Raw genomic sequence first — 25503 nt, 5'->3', positions numbered from 1 at the left:
TACGTTGCTCTGTTTCATCCTCTGTCCTTCTGACCGTTTTCTGTTCACTTTTCTTCTCTAACATGCAAAGATCTTATGTCTTTCACCCGTGCACTTTTGTTAGAGACCATATGGTACATGACCACAAAATACAACACAGAAATATCATGTCAGATTAACCTATTATAGTGCAAGTAGGCAAAGAGGGCCCTTTGTAAATTGTAAGGGAAGCTGGGGGAAGAGCAATGAGTAAAGGTGAAGAAATTGTGAGCAAGGTCAAACATTCTCTGGGTGCCCTGAATTTTGTTGCTTTATCTGTCTAAACATTCCAGGAGTGCTGCTCTCAATGGGATGAATTTCTAGCACAAGGAAAATCTCTAACTCTCTCCTCAGCACTGTTTCACAAAAGAACTTGCACCACAAAACCCTCTAGCTCCTGAAGAAGACATAATCTGTAATTATATCTTCTAAACTTTAGCTAAATTAGTAAACAAAACAGGGTCAAGGCAGGGGCTTCAGCAATATCCTACAGTTTTCCATGCTTTTTAATTCTTAGTATGGTCCCTGCCAGTTCGGGTCTGGGCCAGTCAGCCCTCTGCAAAAAATCCTCAGGCACAGCTTGCAGGTAACATCAGACCACTCCAGTAAGTAGTCTGGATACAGCTGAACCCCTGAGGTGGGGAAAAGGGGACAAGTCCCTAGTCTCCTCAATCCCGGAGGAGAGAGCCCTAAAATCCATTGGTTGTAGGTCAGTTGGAGGCAAAGTTAGAGAGTATCACGTTCTTTGCTGCACAAAAGACACAAAAAGAGATTTAGGCCCAAATTTTCCTACTTAGGTCCATGATGCTTTGCCTGCCTTAAGATAAAATTTAAAAGGGACTATGCGCTGAATGATTCCTCCCTGGCATGTTCTCTGAATCACTGTTATGCACCACGGTGTCACTTGTTCTTCATTAGAAGGAATGTGTCACATACCTGATACCCAGCACGTCTCATGAGAGACTAATGATAAATTCTCCTCCTCCCTCCTTCCCCCTAAAGGATTAATATAAGGAAAACTTTTCCATTGTTTTCAGAAGCAGTGAAGCATTAGACTTGACTGGTTCAGAAAACAAGCAGACAACAAAGGCCTGTATAGACTTTTCAATGGTGTGCACAAATTCAATAAAACCTCCCTTTAACTTGAGATATTTTATAGTTCAGCATTATAATTTTATAATGGAAAAACAGTGCCCATGACAAAGGTCAAATACAAGTTGTCTGTCTTTCACGGAATGAGATTTTAAATCAAATTACATTTATTCCCTTTTTATAAGGGGCATGAATTATTATTATATTAACAATTCTGTATGTTCTTACCTCTCCCACAACTTCCAACCTGCTGGCATCATCAGAAGTACTGGTCAAATTACCATGGTGAAGCAGGGAGTCGTCATCTTTGGAAGGGCTGTTCACGCCTTCTAATTCATCAAAAAAAATGTTGACATCCTTAGCTACTAAAACCAAAACCAAAAATACACATTCAAGTCACCATTGAGTCAAATGAAGACACCAAGTATAACACATTATCAACAATCCCACTTTTTAGTTCTGGATTAAGTATTTACTATGGTAAATTTCAAATCTCATGTGCATTGGAGGAGTGTTTTCTTCACCAGTGAGCCACATAAAGATTTAGGATACCACAATATCTCTCTGATGACAAATAAGTAATTTTCTGTCACAATAAAACGTACATTAGCTATCTCCTCAGCATCTCTTGGAGTAAGTGGCTTAAACAATTGCCTTCTGGATTACTATGGTCTCTGAAGATTTCTTATTATAAAGAAGTATATTTTTAACCTACTACATAAAGTATTGAGTTAGAAGTTGTACAGACCGGTGGGGCGGCAAGAGGCAGAAGACCTCAAAGAAGTACTGTTACTTGAAAGGCACCGAATAAATGAGCCTGGGTAGAAGTTTGTCTGTGCACAATTTGGCATATTTTGATGTATAGAAAGCTGGCATATTCAGATCTACCTACTGCACAGCCCTAAGTCGTTCATGAAGTGACAGGTTAAATCTACAGGATGTTGTAGCAAACCCAATACTGATAAAAAGTGAAGAGATGTACTCTGCAGGTCTGCTGTGAGAGGGCGGTGAAGAGATGGGGGGCTGGGGGATGGGGAGAAAAATGGCTTTTCTGAGGAACAAGCTTCAACTGTGGATAGACTTTATCTCTCCAACCTGATGTTTCACAGGCAAAATCCAAAATTATGACAGTAGAGTTGTAACCAGTAGAAGGGACCCCCAAAGGTCAGCTAATGAGCCCCTTCCTAATTTGATCCCCTACAGCAGAATCAAATATCTATTACTCTTGACAGAAATTTGTCTAACCCACTAGTCCTCACACTTTTTTGCAAACTTGACTGACTTTTGGAATCATTCTTTTTTTGTGCAATAACCTCCTGATCCTTTTGCTTCTCTGCAACTCCCTTAACTTAGTCACAGTCAGTTGTAATTCCTGTTGATGAGAATTTATATTAACAGGGAACAGCCAAATACCTCTAATTGCTGGCAGCAACTTAGTTCCATTTCTAACCACTGGCTGCAGGTGGAAAAATCCATTCCCCCACTGTGGAGAGACTGAATAGCTGCCAGAAATTAAAGGCCAGTAACTGTTCCCAGCCATCATGAGCATTTTGTGACCTCATTTTCACCTTTCCCTTCTTCCGGGCCTATAGCCGGAAACCTTTTTAAAATCCCTCTGACGCTACCAACTCCACAATCTCTGCAGGTGGCCTATTTTTCACTGTCAAAGCAGGAGAAAGTTTTCTTCATAATATTCATCCTGAATATGCGCCTATGTTGCAATTTAAATATATTATTCTTTTCCTACCAATCATGAACATGAGGAAGAGATTTCTCCCTTTTTGTAAGTCCTTTACAGTACCTGAAGTCTGTTATTACAGCCATAGGTAGATAAAAAAGAAAACCCTACCAAAATATTCAAGAACTCTTCATTGTCATACATAAAATAAAGACAAGGTTAATGACATACACTGTATTTTCAAAGTAATACTTTTGCTTAGAAAACCACTAAAAATTTCAGAAACAACAGAACAGTTTTCACATCCAAATTAATCCAGTCTAAATACTAGGCTAACAAACTAACCTAAGCAGCATAATTTTTAATAGAAAATCTGAGGTTTTAATGCTTTTAACAATATTTTTTTTTCACGTAGACAGCATAACAATAAAAATTCTGTGCCACATTAACAGTTTTTAGGATAACATATTAGTCCTTGAGTTCAGCAATTTTGGGACTGCTATCATTTTTTGTATCCCAATATTAGTATTGCACAACAGTTAATCCCTACTAAACACTTTATATCATAATTCATCAGTTTTAGATAGCACCCTCTGTTCTGCAGAATCTCAATCAGCTTTTATAGAGTTATTGGGAGTAATAGCTTCACCTACTTCACGCTCTTTTATATTGTGTGTATCACCATAGTCTGTGAACACATCACAGACATAAACACTCTTTTTTTTTTGCAGATATTAAGTTTCTGCTGCCATTTAAAAGCTGTTTTTGCTATTGGTCTATTTATTTTACTTATCTTACTTTTGTGAAAAGTGCCAGGATACTCTTAGAGACAAATAACCAGGATGGCTCTTTTCACTTTAAAACCAGCCTTCACCTCACACCATCCTGTTCCCAGCTAGGGGTGAGCTTACTGACAGGCTTGGAGAAGAGCCTTCTGGTGTTGTTTTGATTTATACGATGGAGGGAGCCCACAGCTCCTCACTGTCACTGTGCCTGCATCCGACCTGTCCAACCTACAGAGGTTTCAGAAGACTTAAAAGGCAAAAATAAGACTCCAATTTGTAGCACATGCAGCAGTAATATTAAAGAATTATTTGCCACCTTGATCCATTTCAATCCACAAAAGTCATACTAGAGATGCTTATAAAGGACAGGGGAACCGCTGCAAGACAGCACAGTCTAACCACCTGCCCTTCAGTCTCCTACTGTTTCAAAGGGCAAGACTGGAAACGTTCCACTCTGTCAAGTAATAATCTGGATATAGATCATGACCAGCTTTTGCATACATGTTCACATGAGACGAATTCATGTGAATACTCAACAGAAAGAACTACTGAAACAGAAAACATTTTGAATGACTTGAAACTTCATTGAACTGAAACCCAGCAGAAAGCCTCCATGAGAGCGACATGTGAACCCTGTATATGACCAACTCCTCAATATAGTCTGAAACAACTGTGCAAAATACAAAAAATAATAAAATACTGAAGCTTTCTGAAGATTACGCAAGATATATATCTGTTGCAGGCAGAGGCAATGACAGCTATAAAACCAAAAGTTTTGCCTGTATGCTATGCTCAAGGGAATTTGAACTAGTTTTTTCCTGCCATTAAGACTGCTTTGGTATAAAAGATGAGGCCTTCGAGACACTAGAATTGATGCTTCCTGAAGTGCCAATAATGCTTTAGGTTCCAAAATATATCGGTTTTAATTGAAAGTTTTGAGATATACAACTTGGCGTGTAAGAGAGTGAATGTGTTTGGAGGTTTCAAGCAGAGAATTATTGGATTATTCTGAGCACTTGTGAGGAGCAAAAAGTCTTATTTCAAGGCCACTAAAATCCAGCCCATTTCAGCAGTTACTAGAAGTTGTGGAAGCAGTGAATCTCAGCTGGTTAGTGAAACTATCTACCAAGACCTGTTTAGATTGCCTACAGTAGAAAATGGCTTATATCAGAAGTACACAGATAATTGGCATGCTTGTTGGTAGCTTCAGCAAATAGGATAAGTAGTGAAGAGATGTGCTGAACTACCTCGTCAGCGCTAAAGTTGTCTGTTACACTCTTTCAGTTGCAGTAAAGGTATGCTGCTGGTGAGAAAGTGGAGATCTTTACACTGCAGTTGCCTTGCTGTGTAGGTTTTTGAAAATACACAGTATTTCACACGCAGACACTAAACATACAGCTCTAACATTTGCTGAGACCATTTTTCTACCTCAAGTCCACTGGATACTTAAAAAAAAAAAAAGAAATCATAAAATACTGTTCCACAAAACAAAATAAATAATTTAAAAAGCAAATCCTGTTTACTTTAACAATGGTGATGGTACTTCCAAGCCAGGTCTCCTGCTGCCTGTAGCTAGCTCAGCCACTCTTGGGGAAGAGTGGATGGAAAGCCACCTGGCAGAAAAGGACCTGGGGGTGTTGGTTGATAGCCAGCTGAATATGAGACAGCAATGTGCCCAGGTGGCCAAGAAGACCAACAGAATTCTCGCTTGTATCAGAAATAGCATGGCCAGCAGGACTAAGGAAGTGATTGTCTCTTTGTACTCAGCACTGGTGAGGCTGCACCTTGAATACTATGTTCAGTTTTGAGCCCCTCACTACAAGAAAGACATTGTGGTGCTGGAGATCATCCAAAGAAGAGCAAGGGAGCTGAAGAAGGGTCTAGAGAGCAAGTCTTATGAGGAGTGGCTGAGAGAACTGGGATTGTTTAGCCTGGAGAAAAGGAGGCTGACAGGATACCTTATTGCTTTCTACAACTACCTGAAAGTTGGTTGTAGAGAAGTGTCAGTCTCCTCCCAAGTAACAAGTGATAGAACAAGAGGAAATGGCCTCAAGTTGTGCCAGAGGAAGTTTAGATTGGATATTAGGAAAAAATTTCTTCACTGAAAGGGCTGTCAAGCACTGGAACAGGCTTCCCAGGGAAGTGGTTGAGTCACTATCCCTGGAGGTCTTTAGAAGACGTGTAGATGTGGTGTTTAGGGTCATAGTTTAGTAGTGGATTTGGCAGTGTTAGGTTAATGATTGGACTTGATGATCTTCAAGGCCTCTTCCAACCTAAATGATTCTATGATTCTATTCCAATGGACATGAACACCTCATGGCAAAATGTTGCTAAAGGCATAATCAGGGCTCTATCATTTCTGTCCTCTTCAGATCATGACATGCATATATCCACAAATGATCTTAACAGAACGATATAATAAAGTTGTTATATATTTATTCTCTTTGGGAGACAGACCGGTGCTAGTGGATATTCAGGTCTTTTTAAGCAGTGAAATTTAACAGGAATACAGAGCAGCATGTGAGTTGCTTCAAGAGATATGAAAAATTTCCCCTCTGGTTTTAGATCAGCTTAAATATGCAAGCTCTTTTCTCCCCGTCATGTTCCATTTTGCAGGAAAAAAAAAAACAACAAAATTATTTGATAACTCAGAATCCCTTAAGAAGCTGAAAAAATGTCAATTTTTATCTCAAATATAGTAAAACCATATATTCTGAAAACTAAATGCTGGGAAATTCTGAGCGAGAGTCCCTGCATGATCTCAGTTGGTCCACAAGCCACTTTGAAGAAAAAGGTTGATTTAGGTAGGACTCAAAGATAAGACAATTCCTTTAACTTTCTGAAGATGGATACTTAGAAATGGAGGTGCCTAAAAATAAGAATTTTCATTAAAAAATAGGATCTGACTATGTTTTTGTGTGGCCAGATAGAAGTATGCTCAGAGATCATGTTCCTATTAATTAATTGTCATTTTATTACCAATTGTCACACCAAGCCATCGAGTATACTCCAGCTTTGGATAATGCAAGGTGCAGATCGATATTCCAGAAACTGCTCTTTGGAAGCTTTTAGGCGTATCAGTAACATGGAAAAGTGAATCTCCTTAAAAATGCTTAGTGACAATGTTTATAATAAGTAAGCATTTTCACATGTTAATGGAGGTGGAAAAAATGATTAGGTTTAAAAGCATCAATATTGGAGAACACCCTCTAATAAAAATACTGAGTAGAAAATACCTGTTTAGAAGAGACTTGCAAAGCAGAAAAGTTTGAGTATGTAAAACCAAGAGCCTTTCTTCATTTGTTGCACTACATGTTATGTTTTTACAGCATCTGTTTGTATTTTTGGACACAAACATTCTTCTGCACTCAGTAAGGCTGGCAAATACAATTTACAAACCTTTGCTTCAAGGAGCCCATCCTACAGATACCATGCAGCCCTGAACTTTTTATCACCCTAAATGCTAAATTTAGTACACAGTGGATCAGCAACCCTGTCTCAGGAAACTCACTGATTTCCAGCTACCAGATTATGAGAAATACAATGAAAAAATCAAATTAGTTTTTATTAAATCCAGTGAGAGTCAATGTAAACCGGATTTTGAAAAATATTCTAAAAAGCAAGAGACTTCTTAGAATATTGGCTTTAATGCAATGGCAATGAAAATAAGTTTCATACATTGAAGCAAATTATAGGAATTAATGAAAAAAAGCTTGAAATCTGAGCTTTTTTTTTTTTAAAAAATAAAGCTATTTACTGCTTTTCCACAAGAAGTCCATCTTCTCAGTGTAATAACTAGGAAGAAGCCATGAAAGGCTTTGCTAGCCCCTGAGGGCACTCCCAGCCCTGAACATCCCTACTCAGACCTCTGGGGCTCTCCCCATCCTTCCCAGATCCCAGGATACCATTTCAGACTCCCAAGACCGTCAGCCCTTGCCCCAGTGATGTCGCAGCAGTGCCAGTCTCCAGCTCCCCCCAGCCCTGCCCTACTGCATCGGGAGGTACCCAATGACCAGGGCTGGGGCTGCCCCAGGTGCCCCCCGGCTGCTCTGCTCTTGCCTGGGGCTGTGGCATGAGTACATGCTGTGAGTAGGCAAAAATAGGGAATTCTCGTTTATATCTGTTCATGCAGAATCTTGACACCTCTGCTGTCTAGTTTACAAGTTTGCTTCATGTCAGATGCATCACCCTGTTTTGCAATCCTATATTTTACAGTACATGTCTATGGCCATTTTCAGTTAGTAATTATTGTTTCTGACTGTCTCTGATAAACTATAGATAATTTCTGAGTATTGTGTGGTCAAGAGGAAACTGTTTTATAAAAGGCTTACCAGAAATCTTTAGAAAAATATGTTTAAGACTCTAACATGAACTATGGTACTTAAATGCAGAATTTAGCTCTGATATAGTAGAAATTACTTTTAAGTCTCTTATAATAGTAGCATATTCGCATAGAGGTAAACAATGAGATGATAAATCTTTATCTTCAGTTGCAGTCTAAGAGATTCAATAGGTCAAAAGAAAAAAAAAAGTAGCTTTAGAGCAAAATATTCATTTTAAGTAACTAATTTTTTTTAAAAAAATAAAATCTCTGCTATTGAATAATCACTCTTGGCAGTCAACCAAACAGAAAGATATACCAGCTAGCTAAAGTTGCACAAGGCACCTCCTGAATAGGGAAATGCTCAGGAAACTCATGTCAGCAAGAAAAAAATATGTGGTCTTTAAAAGCATCATTATCCTTTTTTAATTTTCATTCAATGCCAACAACAACTGAGAATAAAAGTAACAATGATTATTTAGAGCAACCACCCTACAAAGAATATTTAGGCATGTTCATCCTAATTATTTGATATTCACAAAAGACTGCAGGTGACAAGACACTCCCCTGGACACTTAACAAGCCTCTGCAAACTGGGTTGTACAGTCATAGCAATCCTTTTGTCTTTCCAGAAGACGTAGCTGAAGGACATAGAGATTAACTTCCCAACAGCAACTGTGTCTGGTCTGGACAAAGAAAAACATTGTCTCCAAGGCTGTAAAAGCTGCATCCTTCTCAAATGGCTCTAAAATAATCTATAAATCAAAATGTTAATCCTTAAAAGACTTTGTTTAATGCTATTCAGTTTTGAAATTACATTCAAATTGCTAAAACAATTTGGGAGCCTATTTCTATTCCAGTTATTCCTGTTAATCACTTGCAAATATTTGTTTTACCTAGAGTAGGATTCACCTACATTTACACATTCAGTGCAGATGTTTGTGTCTAACTTGTAGTAGTCATTCAAGTTAGTTTATCTTCCTAAATTCCATCTGCAGGCAACAGAGGCAAATAGCCACTTCCTAGTTACAGATCATCTAAGCTATGTTAGACACTTAATTTAAAAGAGACAAACTGGCTATAGACACACTAGTTACATTCTGTTGATCACAAAGGAAGCTTGGACAATGAATTCAAATCTTGATACCTTCGTTGCAAATCCCGATGTTCCAGTCAGATGAATGCCTTCTTTATGGCCACAGAAAAATGGCATACTTTTAAAAGAAACTAAGGTTTTTAGCTAGAAGTTTAACATTTGAGGTTATAAGTAAACCTGCATCCTGTTGAAAAAAAATTCAGGGTTATTCAGCACAGGGATATAATCAGAGAGTACGATACTGAAATATGACACTGTACCAAGGGAAGCTGAGATATGGCCATTTTAAAAAGAAGCTGCCTTGGACAAACATCGTTAATAAATCTAATCTTGACATCAAATTGTTTTAAATAAATCAATTTTTAGTCTCCTCAGCCATATGCTTGAAATGGAGAAGATAACTGTTTCTTGTATTCGATATGGTCTCTTCCCAACCTGAATTTGCTTATCCTTGTTTATCTATCCCATCTATTCAGCCTCTGAAAGACTATAATACCTTTTTAGCCTTTTCAGCCAACACCCCAACTGCCCCCAGGCCTACATCTGGGCTGTACATGTGTGGAGAAGAGAGGAGAAAGCAAAATCTCATATTAAGATTTCCTGATGGAAAAAGCTTTCTAAGTTATAAAACACAGGATTCATCCTAAACCTACAGCTTAAAGAATGAGGTGATTCAATTTCAAATTATTACCCTGTCATCATACTAACCTGAGAGTTTTCATTCCACTTCCAAACTAATACCACCACCAAATGACCTGATCCTACCACCATGTGAGTCCTTATTCATATGGCAAAAATCAGGGAGAGTGCAGGGTTTTACATGTTCTTATACATCTTTTATCATTCAAGAATATATTTGCTGTTTCTCACTTTAGAAAATTGCTACACAAATCATCCAGTTTAAAATAAAACTGGAAAAGAGGGAAACCGGGAAGCCTGGCCTGCGTAAGATTTTTTCAATCTATTGTGGAAAATTTTCACTGAAATTCCAGATTATTTTGGATTCCAGAGTTGCGTCGGTTTTGGGTACGAAGGACATCTGCTGTTGTTAACCAGAGAAGTTTTTCTTCTAGCACAAGTCTTGAGATCATTCTGCAGTTGCATTTAAGAAGGGTGGACCAATCAATTCCAAGTCCACAGCACATTACATGAGAAGAGATGGTTTCATGCAGTATCTAATATACACAGACCTTCAGTCGTGACAAGCTCATCACTTCCACTCTTTAAAATTACCAGTTGCAAAAATGTGAATATACCCCAACACTTTGGAACAGCTGGAACTTCAAATCCAACCTTAGATCCTAGACTGCAGCATTTGGATGACATTTTCTGTTCACACAGCCATTCAGGAGTGTAAAGAATAGATTGAAGTAACAGGAATCTTAATATTTCTGATTACTTCTGCATAGGAAATACATACTACTGGAATCCCTAGGCACATAATAATTCAAGTCTTACTATGGCTTCTCTGATAGTAGAATATTTCTTAGTAGCCTTCAATAACCCACTGAACTTTCTCAGAGATTTTAGTAATACATACTCACTTATTATTCAGTTAATCACTTTGTATGTTCCTTCAGTTACAATTTCAATGTATCTCAATTGATTCTCCTACCATAAACCAAATTTTGCATCCAAGGAATAACTTACTTTCTTGCATTGCATTAAGAATTTCTGAAAAGTCCACATCTGTCTTCTGTATGTCTGGGTTTATCCATATTTGTGTTTCCAGCCGGTTAACCTGCAAATCTTCTCTTCCTTCTGAAGAAATTGAAGAGATTGATGGGGTTTGCGACAGTGCAGCAGAAAATCCAGCTAAGAGGCTTAGAGGTGAGGGAACATACACATTGAATACAGCTACTTAATTTTTTCCCCTAGTAGAAACAATTTTTCTTCAAAGCTAAATAGAATGAAACAACAACCTCCCCTGCTATCAGAAATGATGCAGAGTCACTGCTGGCTCGTCTCTTATTCAGATGAACATGTGCTGCCATGCCATGAGCATCTGCTCACCATACCATCTACAAAACTTACTTCAAAATGTGAAAACAGACAAGAGGTGTTGTTACAAACGACACAGCATTACAGGAACAACCAGGCTAAAATAAAACACACTAACATACAAAGGATGAATTAACTCTCAAGACAGAAAAAAAAAGCATTAGGACAAAAAGAGTATGGACAGGAAGTTTCAGCCACAGGACACCGTAAGTTCATAGAAGCATAGAATGGTTTGGGTTGGAAGGGGACTTTAAAGATCATCTAGTTCCAACCCCCCTGCCATGGGCAGAGACACCTTCGCCTTGATCAGGTTACTCAAAGCCTCATCCAACCTGGCCTTGAACACTTCCAGGGATGGGGCAACCACAACTTCTCTGGGAAACCTTGTCCAGTGTTTCACCACCCTCATTGTAAACAATTTCTTCCTTAGATCTAGTCTAAATCTCCCCTCTTTCAGTTTAAAGCCATTGCCCCTTGACCTATCACTACATGCCCTTGTAAAAAGTCCCTCTCCAGCTTTCCTGTAGGCCCCCTTCAGGCTGCAATAATATCATCCCAGAGCCTTTTCTTCTCCAGGCTGAACAGCCTCAACTCTCTCAGCCTGTCTTCATAGGAGAGGCACTCCAGCCCTCGGATCATCTTCATGGCCTTCCTCTGGACTCGCTCCAACAAGAGCTGGAGTTCTCACATGCCAAGCTGATGGCATGTCATGGTCTAGGAAGCACTCTGATACTGCAGTCCATTTCGAAGAGGGTCATGCTGGTAAGGTAATGGTTGCTGTTTAAAATCACTGGAGAATAAAAACATCAGCCAGTGGGTCACAGTTTCAAACCCATTTCCACATGCAAATAGGCACAAGATTTGCCCATTTCAGTGCTCTTTCAACATGAGCAAAGAAAGTAGGAAGTTTTGAAAACACACTTTTTCAATGCAGAAAAAGGTAGCTGCACATCAAGAGTAGGCAGGAAAAGGTACCAGGCAAATGGGCTTAAGCTGCTGGCTACAGGGTGCTTGGTTACAGTCAGAGACAGAGAGGGAGCTACCAGGCGTATGGCTAGTTTTTAAAGAGGGGCAGCAAAACCTTTCACAAAGGCATCTGTTAGATGTGATGCTCTTGAGTAACTAATAGAGTTAAGCAGAGAGCTGCAATGGTCAGGGAGATATCTGGGAAAGGACTTCACAACAAAAAGGTCATAGTGGAAGAAGAAACCTTCATGTCATCTAGTCCACTACTGTGCCTGCACGAGAGGTTATCACTCATGCTTTTGATTTTCTTTTCTTCTAGTCTGCCTATAACAAGCTGGTCTTGTTCTGAATTCCCTCCTAGCCCATTGTATCTTCCCTCTCTCCTTGACAAATGACTATCTCGCCACTACCTTGATAAGAGGTACAAATTATACTCCTGAGCACAAAATTACTCAATCCTATTTGTCGTGGTTTTTGGACTGAGGGTCGAGACAAGAACCGAGAGGGAGCACCCACCCACCCCGGGACCCATGGTCCCGGGCAAAACATGACTCAGGCTTTCTTCATAAAACAAAACAATTTATTAACAGTTACTTAACAGGAGACATAAGGGAACGAAACCGGTTACTTGAGAGGAGAAAAGAGAAAACAAGGCCAGATCTTAAAACAACACCTCCCCACCCTGTTTCCTTTCGTTCCTGGCTCAACCTCGCCCCCAGCGGCGCAGGGGGACAGGGAATGGGGAGTGCAGGTCAGTTCATCCACGTTGTTAACTGCCGCTCCTTTCTTAAAGGAGGAGGAGTCTTTACACCATTTTTCCCTTGCTTCAGTGGATCCCCTACTCATGAAGAAAAAAGTCCCCAAACTTTTCCAACGTGAGTCCTGCCCGCAGGATTGCAATCCTTCCCCATGGATTGCACCAGTTCGGGCTTTACCAGTCTCGGCCTCTTAGGGAGCTGCTGCCACTCGCGTCGGCGTGGGGCGTCCCACGGACTCCAGATGCCTCCACGACCTCGTCGTGCATTCCATGCCCCATTATTCACAGTACCTTGTCGTGCATCCCCTGCTCCACGACCTCTCCTGGGCTCAGGCATCTCTTCCCCGACGTGGGTTTCTCCACGGGCCACGAGTGGGTCTCTGCTCCGCCGAGTACACCCTGGCTGCAGGGGGGCCGCCTGCCATCTCACACCGATTTGCAAGGGAAAACCTCAGCTCCAGCACACCTCCTCCTGCTCCATCCTTAACTGACCTGGTCGTTGTGGTTGTTTTCTCTTAGATCTTAATCCTCTCTGGAGGAGCTCGGCCCGGCGGGCACCCCGGGAGCAAGGTGCTTCCCGAGTCCCCCATGCGGCTCCCCCGGCGCCATCTTGAGCACATGGCGCTGGCCGGGGCCCGAGCGGCTGCCCGGCCGGGAGCCGGGAGCGAGGGCAGCGCCCTCCTGCTCTCTCCTCGCTCCTGAGCAAAAAGTCCCTTCCCGCCCCTTTGTCTCAACTTAAATAGGGCAATTCGCAGAGGTGCCGATTTGGCTCAACCCCCCCCCGGGGGGGATGGGACTCAGATCTGGTGGCACAGGGAGCAAATCCCCTCCCCTGCCACCAGAACACCCCCCCATCAAACTACCACACTATTTTATAGACCCTTCTTCACTTTTTGGAAAGGAAATACAGATCTCAAAATGGGTATACGTGCATCAGCTTCAGCCTTTTTTATTTCCCAATGTTAAAATATTATAAATTCAAATCATTTCATGCTTGCCCCAGTATATTCTTTTGTTCCACAGCAAAGACCTACTGTTAACATCAGAGGCAGCTCCTCTTGTAGATTCCTCTAAAGTGAACTGTCATAGCAGCAGCAGGACTCAGCACTTAATGATGTAGAACAAAGAGAATTTCTTAAGTGAGACAGCTGATTATTCATATAATAGCAGCCATGGGAAATCTGCAGATGGCCTCAGAAGTGGAAGGCTAGGATTTGCCCCAGGAGAGAATTCTAGGGGCTAAGGAAAAATACTGCAGCAGCTAGAAAAGACATATAAACAATAGGATGGAGGTAGAGAAGCAAGCAATGGACAGCAATTCAGTTAAGCAGCTTTGCAAGTGATATCATTCAGTTTCGTGTTAAATAATCAGCTACCACTTTTAACATATATCGTTACATATTTGCATCCTCAAATCCACCAGCCTTTCTTCTCCATTTCAACCCTAGTTAAAGCAAAATAATGGCAATACTGATAAATATAAAATATCCCCTCTTCCCCCTTATTACTCTCCATCCTTATTACACGCAAATCACTGCTCCTCAGAATGCAAGAAGGTAGCACGATCCCTGCCCCATCTCCAACATATCTGAACTAATTGGACCAGGGAGAAAGGAAGTGACAGCCAGCCAGCAATGGAGGTCCCGAAGTGCTGATATCTGATGGACTATCTAACCACAGGCCTGTTAATAAAATGAAGCTATTGGAGAATGTACATATTCAATTTCAAAGCCACATTTAATTAATGAAAATTATTGTCTAGAAAGTAGTCAGAAAACGTCCAGCCTAAACCTGACTATTGTTCAGCCTAGGAAGCCAAGACAAGTTTTTCTGCATTCGAATCTCCTCTCCTGTATTTGACCCATTTGCATTACAGGGAGCCACCAGCAATCCACACAAGTGACAGTCATATATGTTTCTCTGATTTACAGTAGCATTAATATCTGGCCTCACTGCACAAGTATCACATCAACAACATCATCCAGTCTGATTTCACTCAAAATTGTAGGCATAATCTTCTACCAATCATTTGTGACGTAATACATGGCTAATCACAAACTTGCCTTCACCGACACAAGTAGAAACATAAATGTATCTGCCAAAAATATTGCTTTTAAATAAGTGGTTGCAGGAACACTTTCTTCTCCCATGATCTTCATGGTGTCAATAAACAGACTTGAATCAGGGCACATTCGCCTCTACCCTCCTCCCTCCCCCTCAGCACTCACTTGGCAGGAGGAAGTGCTGCATTTTTTAGCTGAGAGAAGCAACCCCTATGTGATAGCTCATGGACTCACCAAATTAAAGTTTGCTGATTTGTTGGTGGACAGAGGTTCTAGCCCAGCAACTGTTTAGAAAAAGTCACAGTGTTCTCTCCCACATCCAAAAGAGATTTATTTTCTTTATCTTACCACACATCTCCAGTGCAACGAACCGAACCAAGATAGTATCTGGTATCACTGTTGTTATTGAAGGATCACTAGCCTGGCTTTAGCATTTCCTTCTTGCTTTAGCAGCTGTTGATTTATGTTTTATCAGTGACATGTCCCACTGAGTAAACTCTAAGCAATGTTGCCTGGGAGATTAGGAGGAAAAGACCCTCCTTCAACAGAAACATGAAAAAGAAACAAATACAAAAAAGTGAAAGAAATATTAGCGTTATCAAATTTTATGTGATTTTATTAAAAGATCAGTGTGAGATTTTTCTCAGTGAGACATTTTAGTTCAACTGAAGCAATATTTTAAATTACCCGATAGCATTCACTTTGATTTACTCATTGATGCATAAAGTAGTGTATAAAATATTTTTACCTTTTTTTTTTTTTTTTTTGAAGGGTCTCTACTGATTAGGTTAGGAAAAGAAATGAGATTTTAAAAAGGCATTTCATTTTATAGGCTGAATGAGATAGCTTGTTCTAAACCAGAAATTTAACATACTTCTAAAAATTAAAATGATTACATATATCAGATTAAGTGAATTATGTAGCAAGGTAGTTAATATGGTACTAATGTTAAATAAGGTCATTCCCACTGCAGTGATAGAGATTTTGTGTCTGCTTGAAATTAAGAACAGACTCAGGTTCTTTGCTGGATGATGCTTTGTTACAGTGTATCAAGTATTGAGACAATTATCACAGTCATCGTTTTGTGCATGAACTTTACAAGCAAAAATCTATCTTCTTGAACAGTGAACACCTAGAGCCAGACGTTGAAAGCCTGCACATGTTAATACACGGGCTGTGATGTGCAAATCATATTTGTAGATAGATATCCTCACCCTGTGGTCTGAAATTGAACATAAGCACTTGGGTGCACAGAGAAATGCACATAAATAAAGAATGTAAAATTAAGCTGATGGAACAAGTGTGCTATTTCTCAATATTCAATAAAGGTCTCATATTTTTACTCCATATTTTTAAATGGACATCTGAGAACAGAGCTGACCTTTGCAGTTCACCGAGGCAGCTGGGGCTTCCTAAAGAGTTTTACCACTTAGGTTCTGTTTGTTGTTCGGAATAGAAATACTTGACTCAGTTGCTTTCTGAAATCACAATCTCTTTTCTTTGCCCTCCCTCATTTCCAATTAACTCAGCAAGTGAAAACAAATGTTTTGTCTACAGCTCTAGAAGTTTCTGTAGAGAAAAATTCACAGCTTCAGAGGATCTTTCTGATATGGCAACTATCCAGCAACTGCAATCAGAATAGTGAGCTGATTTATTTTTTTAAAAAAAACCCACCTTGTTTTGACAGCAAACATGCACTTTCACAATGGTTGTACTTCAGCACAGACATTAAATAGAAGTAGCAAATAACTAGGTGCTCATATCACAGGGCTGTCTACTTCTAACAGGGCAATATTTAGAAAGAGCAAATAAAATTCTAATATAAGCAGGGGTTTTTTGCTACATTAACTACTGCCTGTAGTTTCTGCAGAGAGTTGCTCCTTCTCACCAGAGCCTCTGTACAGCAAGCAGAAAGCTGCTGCATATGGTGCCCTTTTCACTAAAGGCAACCTCAGGTCAACGTGTGGTGAGGGATCCACCCCTTCAGGTACATTTTCTACTGGCTTCTTGCTGTGGATGCTAGGCAGGTCATCTACAACAAAAGCACAGTTTCAAATGGAAATTGTGTAAAGTGTTATCTATACCTGTTAGTCAGGGCTATACACACAGGTGAAATCCATAGCTTAACTGATCTCAGTTCTGGCACTTCTCATTTCTGTGACAAGAATGAAACAATATGCACACCATAGTGGGTCTTCCCAACATCCATCCCATGACTGCCCTGTATAACACACCTCAATGCATGAAAAATATATTGGTTCAATTATTGCATGAAAAAAAAAAAAGGTGTTCTCTGAGTCATAAGATGTATGCAAATATATATTAATATACATGTGTCTTCCTAGCAAGATAAAGTTGGCCTGAAATTAGGGGCTCAGAGATAGCTGATTATGAATCATTAGGTGGAAGGCTGATGTGTCACAAGTCTTTAAAAGAGAGCTGCTTTTTCTACATTGCTCAGAGAGAATCTCAGATTGTTTTATGTAAGAGATCCTATATCATATTCTGTTTTGTTCCTCACCAACCAGTAAAGTATTGTAATATTCTTTCTGTCTAAGCATTTTTCTCTCCTGCAGCATAAACTGGATGCCAGAGCATTACTCTGGGTATCAATCTTACTTCAGTGACTATATTAGAGATACTGTCATATATTAAAGTTATTTAATTGATTGTTCCTGCTCTTAAAAATGTTACCTGCAATAGTGCAAAATTCCACACTACTGAAGTATTGTTAATAAGAGAAAATATCACATAACAATTAAAGAGACGAAACAAAAGAATAAAGAAACAGAATTGTAAGAGAAGGAAATACTAGGTATGTTTAAAATACATGTGGTCAGTAGTCACATTTTGAAAATAGCATAAATTTTAATTTATGGGTTTGTAATTACAAAAGTCCAAAATTTAACATTGATACTGGTCAGATTCATATTAAACATAAAACATTAGTTCCTCTTGACTAACTCTAGTGTAGATATTGCCTTCTTCCATGGAAATAAAAAAGAGGACGTTTCAGAGTTTCCTTACAACTCCTTTGTCCAGGTGGAAGGGTTTGTCCTGTCCATATACAGCTATGACAGTTTCTGAAAGTACAGGCTAAGTCCATGTAGAAATGAGTTTTGCATCATGAAGGATAACTCTGTCTTTCAGTGCTTGTTTTCCTCTTGAACAGATATGAAAAGATGAAATATCAGTATTTTTCAATAGCTATTTTTCACCTCCCCACAGGGATTTAAGACCAAAAATCTTTGGAAATGTCAAAGGTCTTTTGGGAGGTCAGCTTAACACTGATGATCTGCAAGCCACCAGTACACAGAGCAGTAACACTGGTAAGTCATGCTCACCTGTCTCCTGTGGTCCTTGCTCCCTACATTAACTCTACTCAGTCATTGAGGCCTCACTCCCAGCTGAGCCGCTGCAACCAGCAAGGTGGCTGCAGATACATCTATACAAAACGGCAGTTCCCTCAGACCTGCACGATTTTCCATCAAAAGTCTCACTTAAGTCAAGGCAAAGGCTGCATGTCTTCTTTCACAAGTATTTTCTCAGCACATAATGCAGAAACATTAGTTTTGAAAGTTGCTGGAATAAATACATAGGGATACTTCATTTTCCATAAGAAAGTCCAACGAATGCTAGGGAAAAAAAAGAAGAAATTCAAACCCCAAATAATTCTGTTTAACATGAAGAACCTATGCCATAGCTGTCTCTGTGCATGATCATGCCAAGGGTATGGTAATAACAACACTGGAATTATTTTTGAAAGGCAATTTAAAAATAGTTTCCCTTTGTATTGTAATATACTCTAAGGCATGACATATGTTTAATTATGTTAATATAAACTGTTTTCTTATCTTCCAGAAACAGCAGTAGTGAAGGAGAAAATTCTAAACACCTAGTATTACTAACTTATCACAGACTAAGGTATTTTGAAGATACATAGTGTCCATTCTCCCTTCCAATAAACACTGGCTGGCATCAGACTCAGAGAAGTCCACTCAGCCCATTAACTACAGAGAAGTGGGGAGTCCTACATTCAGCATTTGTTCTCTCTCTCTCTCTCTCATGCTGTGTATGCTTTTTCCACAGACAATCACAGACAAAATGGATGGATAGCCCTCGGTGCAAAGTCCTGCCTTGAAAATCTCCTCCACTGTCAAAATATCCCAAACACAAGGCTACAGGGACAGGGTCCTGCTATTGCTCATTTCTTGCATTTCTAATTCAATCACTGCCCAAAATGAACTGTGGTCATGGGGACAGTCAAGCCCACCAATGCTGTGCTCTTATTGTCAAGAGGAAAGCATCTCTTAAGTAGTGAGTTCTAATGGGACAACAATGAGGAGATATGATAATCCATATCTCCCACATGGACAAGCACCCAAACCATTAGACTGCTGTGCAGTTCTTCATTTCCCATCTATGCTCAAGGGATGCCTCTATGTTCTGAGAGTTGAAAGGACCCAAATGTCCACACAGAAGCCCCAAGTGTAGCATGTCACATATTCCTATGTCTAATATTTCCAACTGCCTGGCTCTACATGGCCCTTGTGCAGACCCTTACACAATCAGTAGAGTGACAATGTTGTGCAAGGAGCGTTTGGAACTACTCCCTAGAAGCACTTCTCTTCTCTGGCAACACAAAGAGGCAGAACACTGAAGTATGTGCTCTCCTACTGGGAACAAAGTTATCCTTTTCAAGTCCCACAAGGTCTGGGATAGGAATCCACAGGAGACAGTCTGAAAATGGCACAAAGTCACCGTGTGTAACTAAGCAGAGACATTTCTGCACAGCTGCATGTTGAAAATGAGAATTTAGAAAGAAGGCAGATTTAAACGGACTGAACAATTCAGTCCATTTTCTTTTACTCTTATTTATATAAAATAACAGTAGGAACAATTGTGCTTTAGTTCTGCTTCTTTCCTCGTACACTGTGAGTGCACATATAAAAATGTAACTATCACAAAAGTTCAAACATTTGTCTGTTTGATAACTTGCAAATTATAAATCCCTTAGTTACCGTTTACCTTTAACAATATCAGGAGTCGCTAGCAGGTAATCCATGAAAAGAAGAGGGAGAAAACATTTGCTGAATAAACTGCTTATTGCAAAAAACTTGCCCAGTTCTCACATCAGCAGTTTACTGATGAGACAAGCAGAAAAGCTAGCTGCACGGGGACAAGAGGCATGACCTAAGAGATAGCTTCAGAGCACCACATTAACATGAGACATCAAAACCACTTTGCACGATACCAAATGTCTTTTCCAGGTGGATTTTAATGTAACAACCAATTATACAGGCTCACGTTATACCACAGCATATCAGTGCCTTCACAGTCTAAACATATCCTGGTAAATCATTCCTGTAGAAAGCACCAGTAGCTAAACCCTTTTGGGAACTTCAGTTGTCCTGAGACCACTGAGGAACGAACATAGCATAGGAATGTGAAAACTGTTAACACAGGACAGCAGAAACAGTCCTGTTTATCCAGTGCAGGTTCCTATTTCTGACAGCAGATGCTTAAGCAAAGGGAATATGGACAGAGCAAGCACATCTCGTCTATCCCCAGTCTGTCCCTTTCAGTTTGGAGAGACTTAAGAGATTTTCAGAGTAGAGGATTTCATCTAGATGACAATGATTGATGGCTACCAATGCCCCTTTCCTCTACAAGTCTGTTCCTGTTATACTCACTGTCGCTTGTGAGCTAATAGGTAGCCATTGCATTCCTCCCTCTACCTTTTGTCTTTTTTCTGGCCTTTATGTGCTAGTGGGTTTGCTCCTTGGTTAGAGTGTCATCATAACCCCTAACATCCAGGCTAAGGCCAGGAAGCCCAGAAATTCACTGTCACAGCAAAGCCTTTATTACTTTAGTCTCAGACAAGAGCTATCATGCTGACCCCTTGAAATACGCCTTGCTGTACAGAAACTAAACACAGACCAGTGAATCCCACCCTAGTCTATCACTCTGGGTTTGTGGAGACACAATTAGGGAGAGATTAAGATAAATATCATCATTCAGTTATAAATTGGAGCTGAAGAATGGAGGTAATATTTATACATTAATAATGTAAAATATTCTTTCTCAGATTTTTAATTTGTCTTTGAGAGACAAGTAACAGGAATCCTGCCCCTAATACCGGTGCAGTTGGCCTTTCTTACATAGTCCTGCAACCTATAGTTAGCAAGACTCACTAAGGAGAAATAGACAGAAATAGAAATAATAGTCCATTAAAATGCATGGACTAGTTTTGTACTGTTGATACAGGATGCCTGTCCAAAAAAGATTATTTCCAGTCATTGTCATTAAGCAGAGTCTTCTTTGCAAGAAGTAGAAAAGCATCTGAATGGCAAGGGTCATCATTTTCAGGCATCCTGGCAGCACAAAGGGCCTTGAAAGTATGTGCTGTTTGGATGACCCTTAAAAACCTTCCAGTTTCATCAAAGTGCAGGTTACTACTTTATGCCATCAGATGCTGTGGTCTGTGCCTTTCCTGTGCTAAGTGTGTTCCTAAAGCAAAATCTAAATAAAGTACTAAACTATAGTGCTATCTCCCTTCTTCTAAGTACTCTGAATGTTGTCAGCAATGAAGACCTCAAAAACGCACGTGTTTTGTGCTCCATAGGGCGTCTGAAGCATAGCACAGTACAGAACTGCATGTCCCAAGGATATGACTACCAAAGATCATGTCTCTGTTACCCAATATGCAGAGAACATCTCTGCTTTCCCAAGACATCCAGCCACTTATGACACAGGGAAGGGCAGTGGTCTGCACAATGCAAGGGTGTTCTCTTCTGGAATAAGGAAAAGATCAAAAATGATGCCACCTTTGCTTCACTGCTGTCCTTATGCCTGCTGTAAGCTGCGATGTTGAGTTTTATGCAATTGCTTCAGGATTTGGGGCTTTTTTGGCACCACAGTACATTGCACTGGTTGGAATTTCTAGTGGGTTCTGATGCCTAGATGCACTTACCTGTATCGTATCTACTCACCCAAGGAGTAATCTCTTTTCTTTTCATTATAAAGAAAAGTCTGGCTTAATTTTGAGATTTCAGAATGAACCAGCAGGCTTGGTGTAAGGAAAGAGGTCTTGCTATCTTCTGGATTGAAACAAACCTTTTGCAGAAATTAGTAATGCCGTGCAGCCCTGTTACAGTCAAATCCCTTTTCTGATCTTAAAAGCCTATCTACCAAAGTAGAAGCTAGTTTGTTCCGTCTTTTGACAGTCTACCTGCAAGAATCTTTCCTTGGAATACACGAAATACATTTTACATTAGAAATAGAGGCTTACATAATACTGAGCCCCCTCTAAGCAAGAACTATAAAGCTAAGAAAAAGCCACATTTTTCAGTCAAGCATTACAGGAACATAATAACTAATTATTCAAAGTTTCTCTTGCTGCTTCTTGAGTGATAAGCTATTTTTAAAATAAAATGGCTCATTACTTTCTCAAAAATATTACAAAATTTTATACATACTGTCTATTTTCTTCAGTAAAAGCTAGAGTGGTCAAGAATTTTCTTAATTGTTTTAAGACAATTATGGTACACTGGTCTCAGGACATTATAACCTTGCCTTGGGATCAGCAATATTCCCTGTTTGGTACCAAATCATATCTGGCTGCCTGTTCCTATTTTGGATAAGTTACCCTTTGAGAGGAAACTCTTTGAGGGTGGAATGATTGAGGATATCCACAGGAAGTGGCATTTTGCAGCCTTCATGAGGCAACTACATGATGTAAACTAACAACAGCTATGGGAGTCAAATCTGAGGGTAAGATGTACTGATTTTAAAGTAACCATACATAATTGATTGCAAGAGTGAATGGGAAATCATTTTACAACAGCAAACAGCACACTGATCAAAGTAGAAGGGAAAAAAAGAAGTCTTTGAAAAGAGACAAGTTTAAAAATATATACTCCCCAGAGAAGTAGAACATCCTCAAAGCCACCACTCAAAATTATTAGTATTATTTTTGAAACCACTTACTGAAGGCATGCACAGGTCCCAGGTAGGATCTGTACTTATGTGTCATGTGCAGCACAAATCGATACAGAGGGATGCAATTTTTGACTAAAGAAAATATTTTTAAATTAAACAAGACAGTTAGTATTGAAAAACAGTGCGTTACCCTGTAGCTTTTTTTACCATACTGTTTGCAAAACTATTCTTCAAACTGCTAGAACTAACATTTTAGGAAACTTTAGCTTAGGAACAGGAATTTTCAAAGAAGTGGCTTTTGCCCCAGAAAAGTGAAATGATGATTGAAATGGTCTGAATGACTAAGCAAAGTGTCAGAAGATTTAAGGCTCTGCATCATCTGCTAGCTAGTTCAGCTCTTAAGTTCAAAGTACCGCATAATCACCATGTGACGACCTGTCACTCAGCCCAGTGACAAAAGGTCTGCATTGTAATTGAGGCAAACTGTTCATCTCATTAGGAGCTTTGCAGAGGCTCCAGAGCACCAATAGTCAGGAGAATGAACTGTCTCTGTGTTCAGCAGGGAGCTATTTCCAGCTCACACTTGAGGTATAGACATGGGATAAATTTTGTTTGGTGCAACGAACTTGCATTGTATTGAACACAGGCTGTAAATAAAGAGAAAAGTTAAGTATACATGCTGGTTTCTTTGACATTGAAGTCCCTTCTGCACAGGGACATTTCTTGTAAACATATTTTTTTGTAATATGAAAATTAGCTTAATGATGGGAATATTAAATTTTTTAAAAATCTCCTTCCTTTTTCCATGCTTCATTCCACATAGGAGGAAGTTCTATATATACCCAGCAGAAGGCATATCGAAAAAGACTTCTCCCCTAATAATGTTAGATAAGTAAGATAACAGCACTACTGTCAGTGTAAATTCAAATTTTCAGGTGAGTTTACATCAGCCATTCCCACACCATGCATTCATTTGCTGCCAAGAAATATCTGCGTGACAGAGCTTTCTGGCGGAGTTATTTGCAAGAGTTTATTCTTTTAGTCTGAGAGATGTATGCCACACATCTTGCCAGTCAGCAAAGAAAAGAGAATGTGATGTAACCAACAAATCACATCTAACTAACACAAATCTTCTAAAGACCATTCACAATCAGATGAACACTATGAATGCATGTGCACATTTTGTCATGAGAAAAGGATATCTTTTGCACAGTATATTATCATTTTTAAAGGACTCAGTTCTAACTTGCTTGATGATTCAAAGTTCATTAAGCTGTGACTAAGCTCATTAAACATACATTTCCTCTTTTGCTTTAATTTTGATTGTCACAGTTTCAAGACCCATACATTTTTCCTTGCCTCCTAAATCAGCTGCTCTGTTGGCTACCATCACTAGCTCTTCTTTCTTATTTTCATGTCCAGTAACTATAGGCATCGATAAAAGCACTACAGTTTGATGAGCAATAAAAAAAGAGGATCCAAAAGTCAAGAAAAGCATTCCTAAGGCAAACACATCTTCCTTACAACATAAGATATAGATAGATATGTTTTATAACATATCTATCAGGTCCTATTTGTCATAAAAGGCAAGAGACTGCAAAAAAGAAAGATTCTCACTGAATTCCAATGATCTCACTAGACTTCCACTGTAATGCCACAAAACAGTCCTTTCAGTTGGTGTTTCCCGGCCATTGAACATAAAGTTCTCCCAAATACCACGGATATGCCTGTATCACTTCAGGTAGCAAGGAATCTCCATTCCAAAATGTATCATTCTTTGGCTTTGAAGGAGATCTTTCTAAACAGTAAACTATTGCAAGCAGAAATTTCTAGAATATTTTTACGTGTTTCCTGAAGTGACGATTCCTTACATAACATATTTACTAAACTCTGGAAATGTATTATTTCAAGGACAACCCTTAATGTTGGATTCTCTGTAGATCTGATTTGTACAAGTGATGTAAATGAATATCTACATTATTATATATGCACTTCTATATAAACCTCAAAATGCATTAAGGTTTAACCGGAGATCTTTACAGGAAGCATAGAGAAAGAAAATCTTGCTGAGGAACCTTTGAATCCCTGTTATTACAAAACGGGTAACAATTGTTAGCAAGCGTTGCAAGTAGAGAAGACCTAAGAAGATTCGAGACTTTCACGTAATGAAAGAATTCACTTTACTGCTGTTTAGATTTACTAAATAAGGCAATTTTACTACAGCCAACACATTTAATGACTCCTAAAGAAAGCAGGTTTGACAAGTTCTGCAGAGTCTAAGAATAAAGGAGTTCATCACCAACAGGAAGAAGTAAGGCAACATTGATCTGATTTGGAATCAAGAGTATCAATGGAAAGAGTAGGCAGAAACCCAGAAATTAAAGCCCTGCTTACTCCATAGTGAAGGTGAAACCTTATCAGAAGAGAGGCAAGCATTTTTCTTTGCCCCAGATTTGCCAAAACCTGACATTGAAGGAGTGGACTTGGGATGGCAGTTTAAACTCCTCTACACTTGTTCAGTACTTGGCTTTGCTGCTTTTACAGATGACCTAAATGCTGATTACCATCGCTTTCAAAATAGGCCTCCTGTGCACAACACAGACACATCAATTATAAACTGTCTTCAGGAAAGCTGTAAGAATTTACTGCAGCCAAAGGTTTGCCCCAGGCACTTTGAACCCCATGCATCAGTAGCCTGGTATCCCATTAGCCACAATATACCACAACTGCTTGCATAACTGGGAGGTGATAACGGGAGGTTTCTCAAAACTAAATATACTGTCTC

At 39.5% G+C, this 25503-nt stretch overlaps 1 protein-coding gene across 2 annotated transcripts in view; it reads right to left on the bottom strand.

The window, feature by feature from the left end:
* Positions 1–25503, bottom strand: part of ANO4 (anoctamin 4) — a 230554-nt gene that overhangs the window by 107397 nt on the left and 97654 nt on the right. For both annotated transcript variants that reach the window (XM_086610056.1, XM_086610057.1), the window contains 2 exons: positions 10641–10751; positions 1339–1475 (listed from right to left, as the gene is read on the bottom strand). In XM_086610056.1, coding sequence (XP_086466182.1) covers positions 1339–1475; positions 10641–10751 — 248 coding nt within the window. The remainder of the gene's footprint in view (positions 1–1338; positions 1476–10640; positions 10752–25503) is intronic.

Source organism: Tauraco erythrolophus, chromosome 4 (genome assembly GCF_009769465.1).
Source record: "Tauraco erythrolophus isolate bTauEry1 chromosome 4, bTauEry1.pri, whole genome shotgun sequence".
Classification (NCBI taxonomy): Eukaryota; Metazoa; Chordata; class Aves; order Musophagiformes; family Musophagidae; genus Tauraco; species Tauraco erythrolophus.
Note: the sequence above shows the minus strand (reverse complement) of the source record. Positions and strands in the feature narration are given on the sequence as shown.